The 15,373-nt window shown below is 39.3% G+C and overlaps 1 protein-coding gene across 1 annotated transcript in view; it reads right to left on the bottom strand.

Annotated features, from left to right (window-relative positions):
* dmd (dystrophin) overlaps positions 1–15,373 on the bottom strand; it is a 387,210-nt gene that overhangs the window by 236,051 nt on the left and 135,786 nt on the right. The window contains exon 9 of the mRNA XM_030747286.1: positions 7,773–7,969. Coding sequence (XP_030603146.1) covers positions 7,773–7,969 — 197 coding nt within the window. The remainder of the gene's footprint in view (positions 1–7,772; positions 7,970–15,373) is intronic.

Genomic DNA, 15,373 nt, shown 5'->3' with positions numbered 1-15,373 from the left:
TCCAGACATCCCTAACAAGAGCCCCATTGCAGTAGTCCAGTCAGGTGGTGGCAAAGGTATGGATAAGGGTCTCTTATCCATACCTTCACTACCACCAGTAAAGGCTGGAGTCTAGATATATTCATAAGTCTGAAAAAGGCTGTTTCTCCTTATTGTTTACTATGACGATATTGCACTTAATGGGGTTCAGTGTTACTGCCTGCTAGGTAGGTTTGAATACTGCCACACGGCATTTTTTTTCTTGATTATACCCTTTTCTACTATTCTTAGTCATTTGGGTTGTGTTGTGATCTGACTCTGATAGCTTAGCTTTCCTATTTATGATTTTGAAATGCCCATATGAGGGAGTATATGGATAATACATGCAACTAGGGACCAGGGTGTGCAGCTATGTGTCTAAATATGATTCATTCATCTATCCATCCATCTATCAGTTTTCTTGTGCTTATCTAGTGCTGGCTTGCAGTGAGAGCAGATTCTAGTTATTGTTTTCCACAGTCTGAACTCCATACCCTATTTATAAGGCTAAGCCTTTTGGTCACTACTGAGAGCTCACGAACATACTGTAAGTAAAGGCTGTAACTGTAGAATGACTAGTCTAATCTAAAGCTTCACCTTCTAGCTCAGCTCTGTCTTTACCACAATCGTCCTGTACAGTACAACACCACAGTACAGTAGATGGGATCCTGCCCATGAATATAACAAACAGAATTGGAGACAAGGGCGCAAACCTGGTGGAGTCCAACCTCTTACCTCCACAGGTAATATTCCCAACTTTCCTGTGACATTGAAAAGGCGTGAAAGCCTGAGAGCCTTTAGCATCTCAGGGTGAATCTAATCCACAACTGGTACCTTGCCACACTGGAGATTTCTAGCTACCTCAGCAAATTCTACTAGGGTAACAATTAAGGCTTCCCCCATTCTTCACTCTGCAAACTTCAGTCTCAATTTTTTTTATTCACCTCATGGCAATATTTCTAATCCGACTCAGTAGTTTTCCCCCTGCCAAATATGGCAAAAGATGCACTGTGATGTTGTCCAGTGGTTAGTGAAGTCTCACTGTGAGGCTTCAAGTGTTTTGCATTGAGATTTGCATTTATAAGAACACAATTGAAAAAGGATGTAAAAATTTTCATAAAGAAAGACAACATACATATTAAAAACAAACAAAAGTTTTTTGGGGATGCTTTTTGAACTTTTTAAACTATTTGGATCTAATAGAAGTTCATCAGAGTGAGTTTATTTTTTATTTTTTTATAAAGCATGTGGAGGTTGGTTTGTTATAGTTTTTGATTTGATATTGCCAGAAGTACTGTATGTGGACTATCTCAGAAGTAATTGCATATCTCGTGTGTTAATGAGCATCATTTTACAATCGATGGCCTAAGCTAAGGGCTGGTTTCAGAGCTATCAGCTGTCACAAAGTGTTCATAGTTCTTCTCAACAGCTCTAGAAATCACAATGAAAAAACATTTCCATAGTGAAAAGAGAGACAAAGCAATTTCAGACAGTTTTCAGTCAAGGGGCATGGTGGTGCTGTTGATTGAGTTTTCACACAAATGTGCTAAAAATGTAGTTGCACAACATATGAAATTAGAATGGCAGAACTAAAGCTTTTCACACCTCAACAGAGCAAACCAATCATAATGTGAAGTCAGGGGTCAACACTGAATCATGAGTGATGCAGAAATGTTTCCTTGTGTGATGTTTCTAACCTGTAGATTTTTTCTGAAGTAAAGGCCAGCAGTTGGCTGCTGCATATTTGAATTTATTCTTACAGAAGCACTAGATAAGCATTATGAAGTGCAGACATTATTTGCATATATAGTTTAAGGTTTGTTTTGTTTTCTGAGCATCGTTTTGCTTGGTGAGAAGAGCAAAATAAATATAGTAACTGGCCAGGCAGAGCTGTTGGACAGATTGTTTGCTTTTTGGATTCAATTTGTATCTGAGTAAATGTAACAGTGTGCAAACCAGAGCTTGCAGCAGCTGTAGTGTGAAAACAAAAAAACTCTGCGAGGAGACAGGTTCAGAAGCCTGAAGAACTAAAGAAAAGAGGAAACAGAAAGGGAGAAAAGAGGGTTTGAAGCTGAGACAGTTGACATGTGAAATGAAGTTAAGGAAAAAGAAGAAATTCAAACTACACATTTTCATTATTTTAAATTAAGCACTTTATTTGAAGACAAGTTCTTTTTTATGTTGAATACAAACCTGATTTTACTTGATTTTATTATTAGGATACTCTTCAATTCATTGTGAAAAGTACTAATAAACATTGTTGAAATATTGTTGAATTGTAATTTGTTTCTTTTACTTGACAGACAGTTGTTGACTGTTAGGCTACTTTAAAATATATTGCATTGAATAACAATGCATATGGAGCTTTATGACATTCCAGACTTCTGTTTGAAGAAATGTTCTCCAACTGGACCTCCTTAAACTTTAATTGAATACCCTTGGTCTATACCATCCTTGTATGCTGTAGCTTGAAGTTTTCCCTTCATATAAACATGGAGCTTGGATCAAAACAGTGTTAGCTCTTCTACTGAATAAATACAATGTCCCAAACTGACTTTTCCATAACAGCCACATGAGCTACTGCACCTAAAAAATCAAGTCAACCTATCCATCATTAACATTTAATCTCTCTGTCTCAGGTACCCTTCTCCTGTGATCCATCTCCCTTTTTTACCTTCATCATTTGCCTCTTCTGTCAGGGCCTCTATAGTGTAGTGGTTAAAACATTTGGTCAGCAAGCATAAGGATGCTAATTTGAGTCCAAGGTGCAGTTGAAAGTAGCTTTATTTATCTTTTTTCTGTCCTTAATCTCATTGTCTTTTCTACACTTGTCTGTCATCCTCTCTCTGTCTTCAGCTTCTTTTTTTTGCTGCTGTAAAAAGCAGACATCCTAAGAATCAAATGATTCTTGGTTCTGGAGGAAGAGAAGGTCATCTATTAGAAGGTTGGTGGTTCAATGCCTGGTTGCTCTAAGTCTGTATGCCAGAGTGTCCTTGGGCAGGATACTGAACCCTGAGTTGATCCTGGTGTGTTCACCAAAGTGTAAATGTTAGATAGACATAGAAAAAAATGTTTGGGTGAATGAGACATGTTGTATAAAGTGCTCTGAGTGCTCATGTAGAGCAGACAAATGCTATAAGAACCAATCCATTACCATACAGCTTGCACTTGTTTGTTTGTTTTTTCTGCTCTGAGTACCAGAGATTTTGGGATTTTAGAATACAGACAAGCTGATTTTTTCCCCTCGTTTTAAACAGTTGTCAGAAACTTTGGATTTCGAGCCTGGCTGGCCTGGCAGGTAGTGGTAGTATCTCTGATGAAAGGAGACAGTGACAGCATCACTTTGATGGTGACAAATGATGAAGCTAGTTAATAGCTGTCCATTACTTTTTTGTTCTCTCTGATCTTATTACCATTTCACTTGTTCTTCTCATTCCCTGTTTGTCTGCTCCAGCTCACTCTCCAATGCCCCCCTCCACTTCATCATAATTCTGGACATTTCCATATATGTTCCTCTCATTCCTTTCTTTTCCTTCTTCTTCACAAGCAAAAGTATTTCATTTCAACTTTCTCTCTGTATTTCTCTGTCTGAGTTTCCAAAGGTAAAGGCTTGCAGTTTAGACAGACAGACAACTGATGAAGGGCTGAGTGTGTGTGTGTGTGTGTGTGTGTGTGTGTGTGTGTGTGTGTGTGTGTGTGTGTGTGTGCGTGTGGGCGCACGTGGGTGGGGGGTGTTAATGGATGATGTAGCCATTAAATGGAGTGATTTATTGATATGACCAGCAATTATTCCAGGAAGCTCACTCCATTCTGCTGTGATTACATACAAGAGCATTCCACTGACTCCAGCTTAACATAGTTCAAAGGTCATAGCTAGCAGATCTCATTTGTGACCTTTGTGACTCATGTCACAAATTTCAATTTAGAGGTCCATTCTCCTTTAGATATTTATTTAGGTGCCAACTGAAAGAATGAAACATGTCTCCGTCCACATTTTCCCGCATAGACGGCAGTTTTCGGGGATTACACAGAACAGGTAGGAAGAAATTAGCAACAGAAAGAGCATCTGCTTATTATGCTGTAACTGAGACTCCAGTCTAAATATCCAGCCATCAATTCATTTTCATCGTCTTATCCAGTTCAGGGTCTTGGCGGGAGTTATAGGGTGAGAGTCAGTATACACCGTGGGCACAGGGCTAATGCAGAGAGACAGACAGCTATTTGCATCGAGGGTCAAATTAGAATCATCAATTAACCTTACCCCACACATGTTTAGGACTGTGGGAGGAAGCCTGAGAACCTGGAGAGAAACTGCACAGACATGAGGAGAACATGGAAACTCCACACAGAAAGGGCTCAGACTGGATTCAAACTCAGAACCTTCAGTGCTAACCACTGCACCGCTGTGCCGCCAATAAGAATATGTGACAATGAAAAGGACAGTTGAGTGTATATATGGACAGATGGACTGTGAAGAGCAGCAGAAGAGCTGGACTTAAATATTCGGCCTTTCCAATAACTGCCCATTGAGTAGTAGTATTAGTATCCATCCACTGAGCCTAGCCTTGCATATTTGTGCTTCTCAATAATACAATACAATAGTAATAAGTATTTTGAAACAGAGTAGAACTTAACTGAACTGCACATGGAGAATCGGAGCTATTGCAGGCAACCAAGTTACTGTACATTTGCAGTGTTTCAGGTTTTTAGTCACATTTCTGCCCCAAGAAAACTGCTGAGAGCATAAACACACCTCTGCCTCTTTTCTCAGTGTGGACAGAGGGAGTTTAGTTATCTTCTACTATATTTAGGTCTCAATTACCCAGGCCTAAAAGCCTGTTCAGCAACCTCTTGTCAGTAGGGAAAAATGTGTATTCCCCAACTAGGTGATGAGTGGTCGGAGGAGATCCTGACTGTTGTTGGGTGAAACATACAGTGAAGAGACCCCAAAATCCAAAAACTTCCTTGTGATTGCTTTGGCTGCTTGCAGATTGCTGTGATCATTCATAGTTTTCATGAAAGATGCTGATGCTGTGAACACTCACCAACCACTGGAAAAACTGCAAAGCAAATCAGAAACAGAAAACATTCACCTCCAAAGTAAAAGAAAGACCACAGCAATTTGATAGCGACCAAGCAATCACACGATGGTTTTCAGAGCCGCATCATACGTATACGTCTTTGTGACCAATTTCACCAGCAACAACCTCCCACAACCACTACATATTTTTTACATATCAGAAATGAAACATGTTCTCACTCAGTTCGCTTTGTATGTATGTGTTTTTTCCACTGAGTTTCAGTTTGCTTTCAGGGTGGGTTAGTATGGAGGACTAAAAGTGACAAAATTAAATGAATAAATACATCATTAGCCCTGCAACAGAATGGTGACCTGTCCAGAGTGTACCCTGCTTTTGCCCTGAAAGCTGGGATAGGTTGCACTGCAGCACAGGAAACATGAAATAACTAATTAGCTAGTGGAAAAGTTAAATATGTTTTTAAAGAAAATGAATAATTTATGATACATTTAATTAATTATTTAATCATATATTATTTATTTATTTTGGCCCACGAAAGATATACTCCTTTCCCTTTAGTTTTTATTGTTTAAAATTTTTATCTTTTAAAAATATACTATATATATTATATAATGTAGGATATTTAACTTTGGCACAATTTAATAAGTTCTGAATTTTTTAAGATGACTCTTCTATTAAGTCTACAGTATGTTGCAATAGTCTGAGTAATAAATTTAGTATAATGTGGAAAGAAGTTGAAGTGTGGTTTTTATTTTGACTTTATGTGGCAAAGTTGGTATCATTACCCTCCTCAAAGCCACAATAATCCAAAAATAAAAAAATTATATCTGTTCTAAATATCCAGATTGGTTTGATTACAGTGTTTGCCATTGGCCACTGTGTGGTAAGGAATAGCTTAATTTTGAATTAGATATGCTTACTATTGATAAATTTAATTTCATTAAAATGCTTAATTGTGTTTAATTTACTTATATTAAATGGACTAGTCCTTATATAGCGCTTTTCTACTCTGAGCACTCAAAGCACTTATACAACCCATTTTCATTTACCTCATTCATACAAGCACTTCCATGATTAACTAAGCTAAGTGCTTTATTATCTAACATTCACACTCCAACGGTTGCGTCGGAGAGCAACTTGGGGTTAAGTATCTTGCCCAAGGATATTCCTGGAGTAGCCAGGAATCGACCTTCCGATCAGTAGGTGACCTGCTCTACCTCCTGAGCTACAGCCACCCTGTAATTGCTATAATAAGGAATAGTTTAATTCATGTTTATGTTTTCCAAGTTTGATTGTTCACTTTCAGTGTGGGCACACTGTGTCACTTCCTGTTTACTTTTCTGGGTGATAGCTACAACAGAAGTAGCGGGACTAATAGGTCAAATCGCACAGAATGGACTTTCAGAGTTATTCAAACATGAGTATGATTTGTAAATGTCTTTAATAACGTTACTGTTTGGTTCATTGATAGATTCTGTTTATATTGATCTGTCTTCTGTGTCTGGTTGTGTGGTGCTTTAAGTAAGTGCTTGGTGTACTGAATAAAAATCTGTGGTGAGTTAAGGGATGCAATTGCTGGGCTAATTCCAAAATTTACCCTAAAGCATCAAACATGCAAACTCCACACAGAAATGTCCCAGTGGTGATTTCAAACCCAGAACCTTCTTGCTATGAGGCAACACTGCTAACCACCACGCCACCCTGCTGCCGTCACAGCGAGGATGGGCGTGCTGATGCTTAGGGGAGAATATTTTGTAACTGGGTAAGATAATTTTCTTTCAGAGCTGATAATATGTGTGTGCAAAAACAACCAGACTCATTTAGCTGTATAATGTGCAGTACTGCAGAACGTGGACAGTGCTCCAGCTGATCACTGAAAAGTACAGGTGGAAAAGTAGTAACACCAAGTAAGCGTACACAGCTGAGTACATGCACAACATCCAGAGCAAATCATAACACCTTACTGCAATCACAGGAATAAGCCAGGAGCAGTTTTACATTAAACAGCTGAAATAAAAAACTGTCACCATTTGACTTTTTCCCATGAGGTCAGTCCAACATATATATGTGTGCATGTTAGGTTGCAGGTATAATTATCATTTGGACCAATGTTTATTTGTCTTATGAGTTTGTACATTGCTGAACTGTTTTCCTAGTTACTTTCAGGCAACAAATACAGGTTGCGTGGAACATGTTATGTTGAAGTTTTCTAAAAGAATAAAGCCCCAGACTTGAATCTGCATTAAAACTCGAATGCTGGCAAGATGATGATATTAGAACAGGCTATAACTTTGATTCAGCTTAACCCTATAACACCAAGTGCATTATATTTCTTTTGACTACATCATCAGTGGGATTTTTTTTTCCTGAAAACCTGCTGGAAACAGTCAGAGACATGCAGTGAGCTATAAACTGCACAAAAATGCCTGATGCAGCAAAAATGATGCAAATTAAACCTCATACACAGTACCAGTAAAAGTTTGGACTGGTACTGTGTGCAAATTGATATTTAATTTTTTATTTTTTTTAATTTGTCAGATGGTTCAATAAACCGACATTTAAGACAAATTTATAACACATCAAAGTATCTTTCAGTGGAAACCAAAAACAGTGAGCCATGTCAGTAGCACATGGCAGCCAACAACACTGTAATTATCAGTAACAGCACGGAAGACTGGAATTCTTTGTTTGTGTGTATGTGTGTGTTTGTCAAACCTGCTGGGAGAAGCGCTGCTGGGTCTGGATCTGGTAGTGCTCCTCTGTCATCACACGGGTGATGTTGGCTGTGGCTGCCCGGGGTAACGTTTCCACTTCCTGGATGGCTTCCATAGAAACACTTTGGGGAAGCACTTGGAAGAGAGACGTCACATACATGATGATACTCTTCTTGTCAGGGTGAGGTACCGCCACATCTGCACAGAGTGAGAAGAGTAAAGTTTATCTTCATAAACCACTTATAGATGGCTGTCACCCATTTATAGAAATATGACAATAAAACAAAATTTTCTGAGAAAACTTTTTCAGGCCCTAAAGTTTTCCAGTTAATGTGATATGTGAAAATTACACATAAAAAAAAAACCTGCGAACATCATTATTTGTCCATTTCACAGCCATAAACTACATCTGTGAGTTATAAAATATGACTACATTAGAAAATTATTTTGACACAGAAGAAATCATGACTGGAAGATGAGCCTGGTATCCAGACCTTTAATCAACTTAACTTATAATTCAGAAACATCAACAGCTGTCCATGAAAAAAGTTTTAAGGTGAACTGAATGCTAACATTTGAGTCCCTAAAATTGGGAACTGTGTAAAGAAATGTTTATAAATTAAATGTAAATTGTTAAATATTCAAACCTTCAGTTTAAAGTTAAAAGCCAGCTGTTTAAATCATGTTTACTATAAAGTCTAACAGTAAGTTAAATTAAAAAATCCGTGACAATATAAGAATAATAATAAGTGATGGATGCTCAAAGTTTTGTAAAGTTTTCGTGTGCCATTCAATTGTAAACACTGCTTTTTTCTGTATGTTCATAAACAGCTGGAAGCCGCTACTTATGCCACTTTTCTTCTGTGCATCAGTTAACCTGTCTTGGCTGAATCTTAATGTTATGCTCAGCGGAGGCAGACCGTGTGGAGCGTGGGGAAGTGAGGACCCAAATGCTGGACACAAAGCAGCCAGAGGTGGGTAAAGAAAATGAGCGTTTATTGCAGCTGGAACAAAAGCGTGAATAGAAAGTGCACATGCAGAAAAACTATAACTATAGAAAACCAAAACTGGGAAAATATTAAAGCCAAAAAATTAGGAACAGGAATGGGAACAGGAACATACACAGACAGGACGTGAACTGAAACATACACAGAGACTATGACCAACGACAAAGACTGCAAGAATAAAAACATGAGGGAATGAGAAACAGGACGGGAACACAGTCGAAACCAATCACAGAGATGAAAGGCATCCATCCATCTGCTTCCACTCATCCTATTCAGGGTCGCGGGGGGGCTGGAGCCTATCCCAGCTGTCATAGGGAGAAGGCAGCGTACACCCTGAACAGGTCGCCAGCCTTGTCGCAGGGCCAACACAGAGAGACAAACAACCTTTTACACTCACATTCATGCTCTCATTCACACCTATGGGCGATTTAGTGTAGCCAATCAACATAACCCCAGTAGTGCATGTCTTTGGAATGTGGGAGGAAACCGGATTACCCGGAGAAAACCCGTGCAAGCACAGGGAGAACATGCAAACTCCACACAGAGAGAGGGAGAGGCCTGGGCCAAGCTGGAATCGAACCCAGGCCTTCGAGATATTCTAACTGTGAGGCAGCAGTGCTAACCACTGCGCCACCATGCTGAAAGGCAGTTAAACTAAATACAAAACACAGAAGACCAGAGACTGTCAACATAAGACAGGAAATAGAACTAAAATCTAGACCACGACTAAGACAAACAATAAGGAGAAGGGACAGACTGAACACAGAGACAAGCCTATGACTCAGTCAACTAAAACAGAAAGAGAAACAACTGAATAGAAAAAGGAGACAAACTTGACACAACTAAATGGGGAAGAGGCAGACACGTGAATAACACAGGACACCTGACATAGGAGGGAGGAACACTGAGGGTGAAACTAAGAAACTGATAAGATTAAATATACAAGACAAAATATAAACACCAAGCAAAGCGAGAATCAAGAGAACAGTTACAAAATGAAGCTTGAATGTCCAAAAAACTCAAACTCATTTGCTGGGCAAATTGACCGCAGACTTGCTGTGGGGCTGATAAGTGAACACCATATAAGATAGTAAGATGACACAGGACAAGGTTGTAGTTTGAGAGGACCAAGAGAAAAGAAAGACAGAGATGGAGTGCTAATGAACTGCTTGTTGTGGGGGTGGTAATAGAGTGATGTGTGGAGTGCAGTTAGCTCACAGCTAAGAATAATGAACAGTACCAAGGAGGAAGAGCGCACACACACACTCTGCATGTGTTTTTAGGTTTAAGTGTGAGAGAAATAAAGTTATAGTAGTCATATATTTGGCTGTGAATACTGGTTTATCAGAGAAATCTTATAATGTTACTGTTTCTCTGAGGAGGACAAAGAGCTCCATAAATAATACCACATGTGTACACATCCCTCACTTGCTTAGTCTACGCTGTAGTTCCATCCTCTGATCTCTACTTTAAACATTTTACCATGACTCTGCTTATTCATAACAAATCAGTTCATTTCATTCAGGACTTTGCTAAAGTACTCTGGCCCACATGAAATCTGAAAACAGTAGTTTGATAGTGAGAACTAAATCTAACCAGTATTCCACAGTTTGCTAATGTGCTTGAAGGGCTACATGAAAAGTGTGGCTTCCAAGAGATAACATTTCAGACCTGAGCTGCAACGCTGCAGCTGGATGTGTGCTTTGATAGCAGGCTGAATAAGAGAACAAAGAGAACGCAGCAGAACAAATGAAAGAATGAGGAATTAAGAGAGAAACACTGGTGAGAGAAATACACAAAGGCAAGATAAGAAAAAAAGTACTAATGAAATGAAGAACATGATTATATGCTGGAGAAACTCTCGCTATGAAGGACGTTATCATACAAATGCAGCTCTCAAAATTATCAGCAACTTATAAACTACAGTAATTAGTTGCATCATTTTAGTGCATTTTTTAATCATAACAGTGCGGCTTATGTGCACAATAAAAGACGTTCAAGCTTTAAACGTTTATTTGAGTAATATCTTTAACCACAAAAAAAACATGTGCTCTCAAAGTGACAGGAAAAGAATAAGGTTTCCCTAAAGTGCCCATAAAGGGAACTAGCCCAGTTATGAAGAAGGCGCCGCAGAAGTTGGCACACATCAAATACTTTGTGGTACTGTATAGTGTTTATAACGTGCCTATTGTTCACCACTGAGGGAGGTGACTGGTGAAATCTACTGCTGAGGTCAAGAAAATTGCAATTTGGTTTATTCTACTGAAACTAAAGGACTGGTACTTATACAGCACCTACTCAAGTTAAGCACCAAAAACACTTTCTACTATGAGTCCTGGAAACCATGATAATAGTCAGTATTCAAAAGTATTCATCTTGACTTTAAAGTAATTCACAATACTGCACCTCCAGTAGCACTGAGCTCCTTGAAGCTGCTCTGGACTTTTTAAGTCCATTAAGGAATTGAAGCTCCTTGTTGGTCTAAAAATGTATAAAGGTCATAAGCTTTCTTATGATCCATCATCTTCTTCCACTTATCCAAATCAGGGTCGCGGGGTTGTTAGACTGTGTATGTATGTAGAATTGATTATATCACTCAGTTTGCATATAGTACCTTGAATATGTATTTATATTTCATAGATTTAACATGTTATATACCTGCCCAGGGACTACAGATTAAAAAGCTATGGATGCAGCTTTTCTCTGACAATGTGAAGCTGAACAATTTTAGGTTTGAGTCACACCCAGTCTCATGCTGCTGCTGTCTAGTTATCTCTGGTGTACAACTAGACTTCATAGAAGTTTCTTTCTTCAGGCTTTGAAATTACTGAATTATTCCCTTGCACTTAAATATGAAAAAGCTTCATTATTTATGATTTCACATTGTGTCAGGCTGACTGCAGTTAATGGAGGTGTGATGGTAAAGTGCTGTTACAGAATCTCCTTTTTCTCTGACCCTGCCTCCTAATAAGCCTACCCCCTCTATTCTTTCTCAGCAGTAGCAGAGCTTCCACTGGCAGCCTGTTGCCAACTGCACCAGAGACAGCAGCTGTTAACTGGGGCCCCGACAAATATGGTGTGGAAATCCCACTCTTTATGAACAGCATGATTTGGCAAAGATTTTACATCGGATGCCCTTTCTGAAGCAGCCCTCGTCCTTAATCTGGGTTTGGGACTGGCAGTAGGAGTACAAGGGCTTGCTCAATTTGTTTCAGCCTCAAACAATAAAGAGTGAGTGTGCACTTCTTTAAGGAACTAATGGTGTGGTGACAACAAACTCCACACAGAGAGAGAGGGCTGGGCCAAGGTGAAATCAAACCCAGACCTTTCAGATGTTATTCTAACAGTGAGGCAGGAGTGCTAACCACTGCGCCACCGTGCTGCCCGAAAATAAAACCTACCGAGAAGGGCTAGATATGCAAATTGATGTTATTGTACTTGGCCTTAAAAATCTTAGAAACATGGTGTCTAACCAGATACTTACTCTGGATGGCATTACTTTGGCCTCCAGTAACACTGTGAAGAATCTTGGAGTCATTTTTGACCAGGATATGTCCTTTTTAACATGCACATATTAAACAAATATGTAGGACTGCTATCTTGCATTTGCGCAATATCTCTAAAATTAGAAACATCCTTTCTCAGAGTGATGCTGAAAAACTAGTTCATGCATGTATTACTTATAGGCTGGACTACTGTAATTCATTGTAATCAGGTTGTTCTAAAAGTTCCTTAAAAGCCTTCAGTTGATCCAAAATGCTGCAGCTAGAGTCCTGACAGGGACTAGAAAGAGAGAGCAGATTTCTCCCAAACTGGCTTCTCTTCATTGGCTCCCTGTTAAATCTGGAATTGACTTTAAAATCCTTCCCTTCGCATTCAAAGGTCTTGAATAATCAGGCCCCATCATTTCTTAAAGACCTCATAGTACCGTATCACCCCAATAAAGCACTTCACTCTTGTGGTTTCTACAGTTTCTAAAAAATAGAACTGGAGCCACAGCCTCCAGGTTTCAGGCTCCTCTTCTATTTTTAGGACTAGGATTAAAAACTTCCAAAAAAAGTCTCACAGTTAGGCAGGGTTCCCACTAGCCTGTGAAATTTAACTTTCTTAAAAGTAATTTTAATTTCAATTTCTTACATTTTTACTGAAAAAAATTAAGTCAGTTTATGTGGCTATAATTTAGAAATTATTGCTTATTGTTTTGTGGTGGGTTGTAAGCCAGCCTGCCACTCACCAGGTTTGTAAGCATGTAGTGAACAGCACTGTAGATCTACATGACCAAGTGCACATGCCCGCCAATCACTAAAGACAGACGCAATAGCTACATAGTAAAATGCCACTCATCAGACATCTAATCCAGTCAAACTCCGACAAATATAACAAAAGAGTACAAGTTGACAATTTCTGAATAGTCATTGCAATCTTAAATAGGTCATTTAACTTCTCCACAAAAATTTATAGCTTCTTATCTTTTCTATCTGTTCAAAAGAATTTGCTGAGGCTTAGTTTCCTCCACAGGCATCTCTGTCTCACACAAGCAGCTACAGTGGTATGCAAAAGTTTGGGCACCCCTGATAATTTTCATGATTTTCCTTTATAAATCATTGGTTGTTTGGATCAGCAATTTCAGTTAAATATATCATATAGCAGACGAACACAGTGATATCTGAGAAGTGAAATGAAGTTTATAGGATTTACAGCAAGTGTGTAATAATTATTTAAACAAAATTAAGCAGGTGCATAAGTTTGGGTACCCCAACAGAAAAATGACATCAATACTTTGTAGATCCTCCTTTTGCAGAAATAACAGCCTCTAAATGCTTCCTATAGCCTCCAAAGAGAGTCTGGATTGTGGTTGAAGGTATTTTGGACCATTCTTCTTTCCAAAACATCTCCAGTTCAGTCAGGTTTGATGGTTTGATGGACAGCCTGCTTTAAATCACACCACAGATTTTTAATAATATTCAGGTCTGGAGACTGAGATGGCCATTCCAGAACATTGTACTTGTTCCTCTGCATGAATGCCTTAGTAGATTTTGAGCAGTGTTTGGGGTCGTTGTCTTGTTGAAGTATCCAGCCCAGGCGCAGCTTCAACTTTGTCGCTGATTCTTGAACACTGTTCTAAGAATCTGCTGATATTGACTGGAATCCATGCGACCCTCAACTTTAACAAGATTCCCAGTACCTGCACTGGCCACACAGCCCCACAGCAGGATGGACCCACCACCAAATTTTACTGTGGGTAGCAAGTGTTTGTCTTGGAATGCTGTGTTCTTTTCCCACCATGCATACCGCCCCTTGTTATGTCCAAATAACTCAGTTTTAGTTTCATCAGTCCACAGCACCTTATTCCAAAATGAAGCTGCCTTGTCCAAATGTGCTTTAGCAGACCTCAAGCGACTCTGTTTGTGGTGTGTGCAGAAAAGGCTTTTTCTGCATTACTCTCCCATACAGCCTCTCCTTGTGCAAAGTGCGCTGAATAGTTGAACGATGCACAGTGACACCATCTGCAGCAAGATGATGTTGTAGGTCTTTGGAGCTGCTCTGTGGGTTGACTATGACTGTTCTCACCATCCTTCGCCTCTGCCTATCTGAGATTTTTCTTGGCCTGCCACTTCGGGCCTTAACTGGAACTGTACTTGTGCTCTTCCATTTCCTCACTATGTTCCTCACAGTGGAAACTGACAGCTGAAATCTCTGAGACAGCTTTTTGGATCCTTCCCCTAAACCATGATGTTGAACAATCTTTGTTTGCAGGTCATTTGAGAGTTGTTTTGAGGCTCCCATGTTGTCACTCTTCACAGAAGATGCAAAGAGGAGAAACACTTGCAATTGGCCACCTTAACCCTTTCTCATAATTGGATTCACCTGTACCTGCACTGGCCACACAGCCCCACAGCAGGTCAAGGGTCAATGAGCTTGCTAAACAAATTTTGTGTTCCAATTAGTGCTAAAGGTATTCAAATCAATAAAACGACAAAGGTGCCCAAACTTATGCACCTGCCTAATTTTGTTTAAATAATTATTGGACACTTTCTGTAAATCCTATAAACTTCATTTCACTCCTCAAATATCACTGTGTTCATCTGCTATATGATATATTTAACTGAAATTGCTGATCCAAACAACCAATGATTTATAAAGGAAAATCATGAAAATTGTCAGGGGTGCCCAAACTTTTGCATACCACTGTAAGTTTAACACATTCCAACCGGTCCAGATAACTACCTCGATCCTAGCGGCACTGGACTCAATGCATTTTGCACACATCAGCATTGGTAACCAAGGGACTGCTGGGACTTCACATGTTGCAGATCATGCCATCGCTGCATCCCCTTGTCCCAGCTTTTTCATAGCAAAAAATGCATCAACAAACAAACAAGTACTCTACGTTTCAATCCTAATTCAAAAACATGAGCAGAACATATTTTTTAAGGAATTTAATAATTCTTGCATCTATATGTAAATTTTTTACATTAATGGGAACCTTGAGATAGGGCTGGCTCAGGTGACCCTGAACCATCCTGTTGTTAATGCTGCAATAGCCTTAGACTGTGTGTGTGTGTGTGTGTGTGTGTGGGGGGGGGGGGGGGGG

This window comes from Archocentrus centrarchus, chromosome 2 (genome assembly GCF_007364275.1).
Source record: "Archocentrus centrarchus isolate MPI-CPG fArcCen1 chromosome 2, fArcCen1, whole genome shotgun sequence".
NCBI lineage: Eukaryota > Metazoa > Chordata > Actinopteri > Cichliformes > Cichlidae > Archocentrus > Archocentrus centrarchus.
Note: the sequence above shows the minus strand (reverse complement) of the source record. Positions and strands in the feature narration are given on the sequence as shown.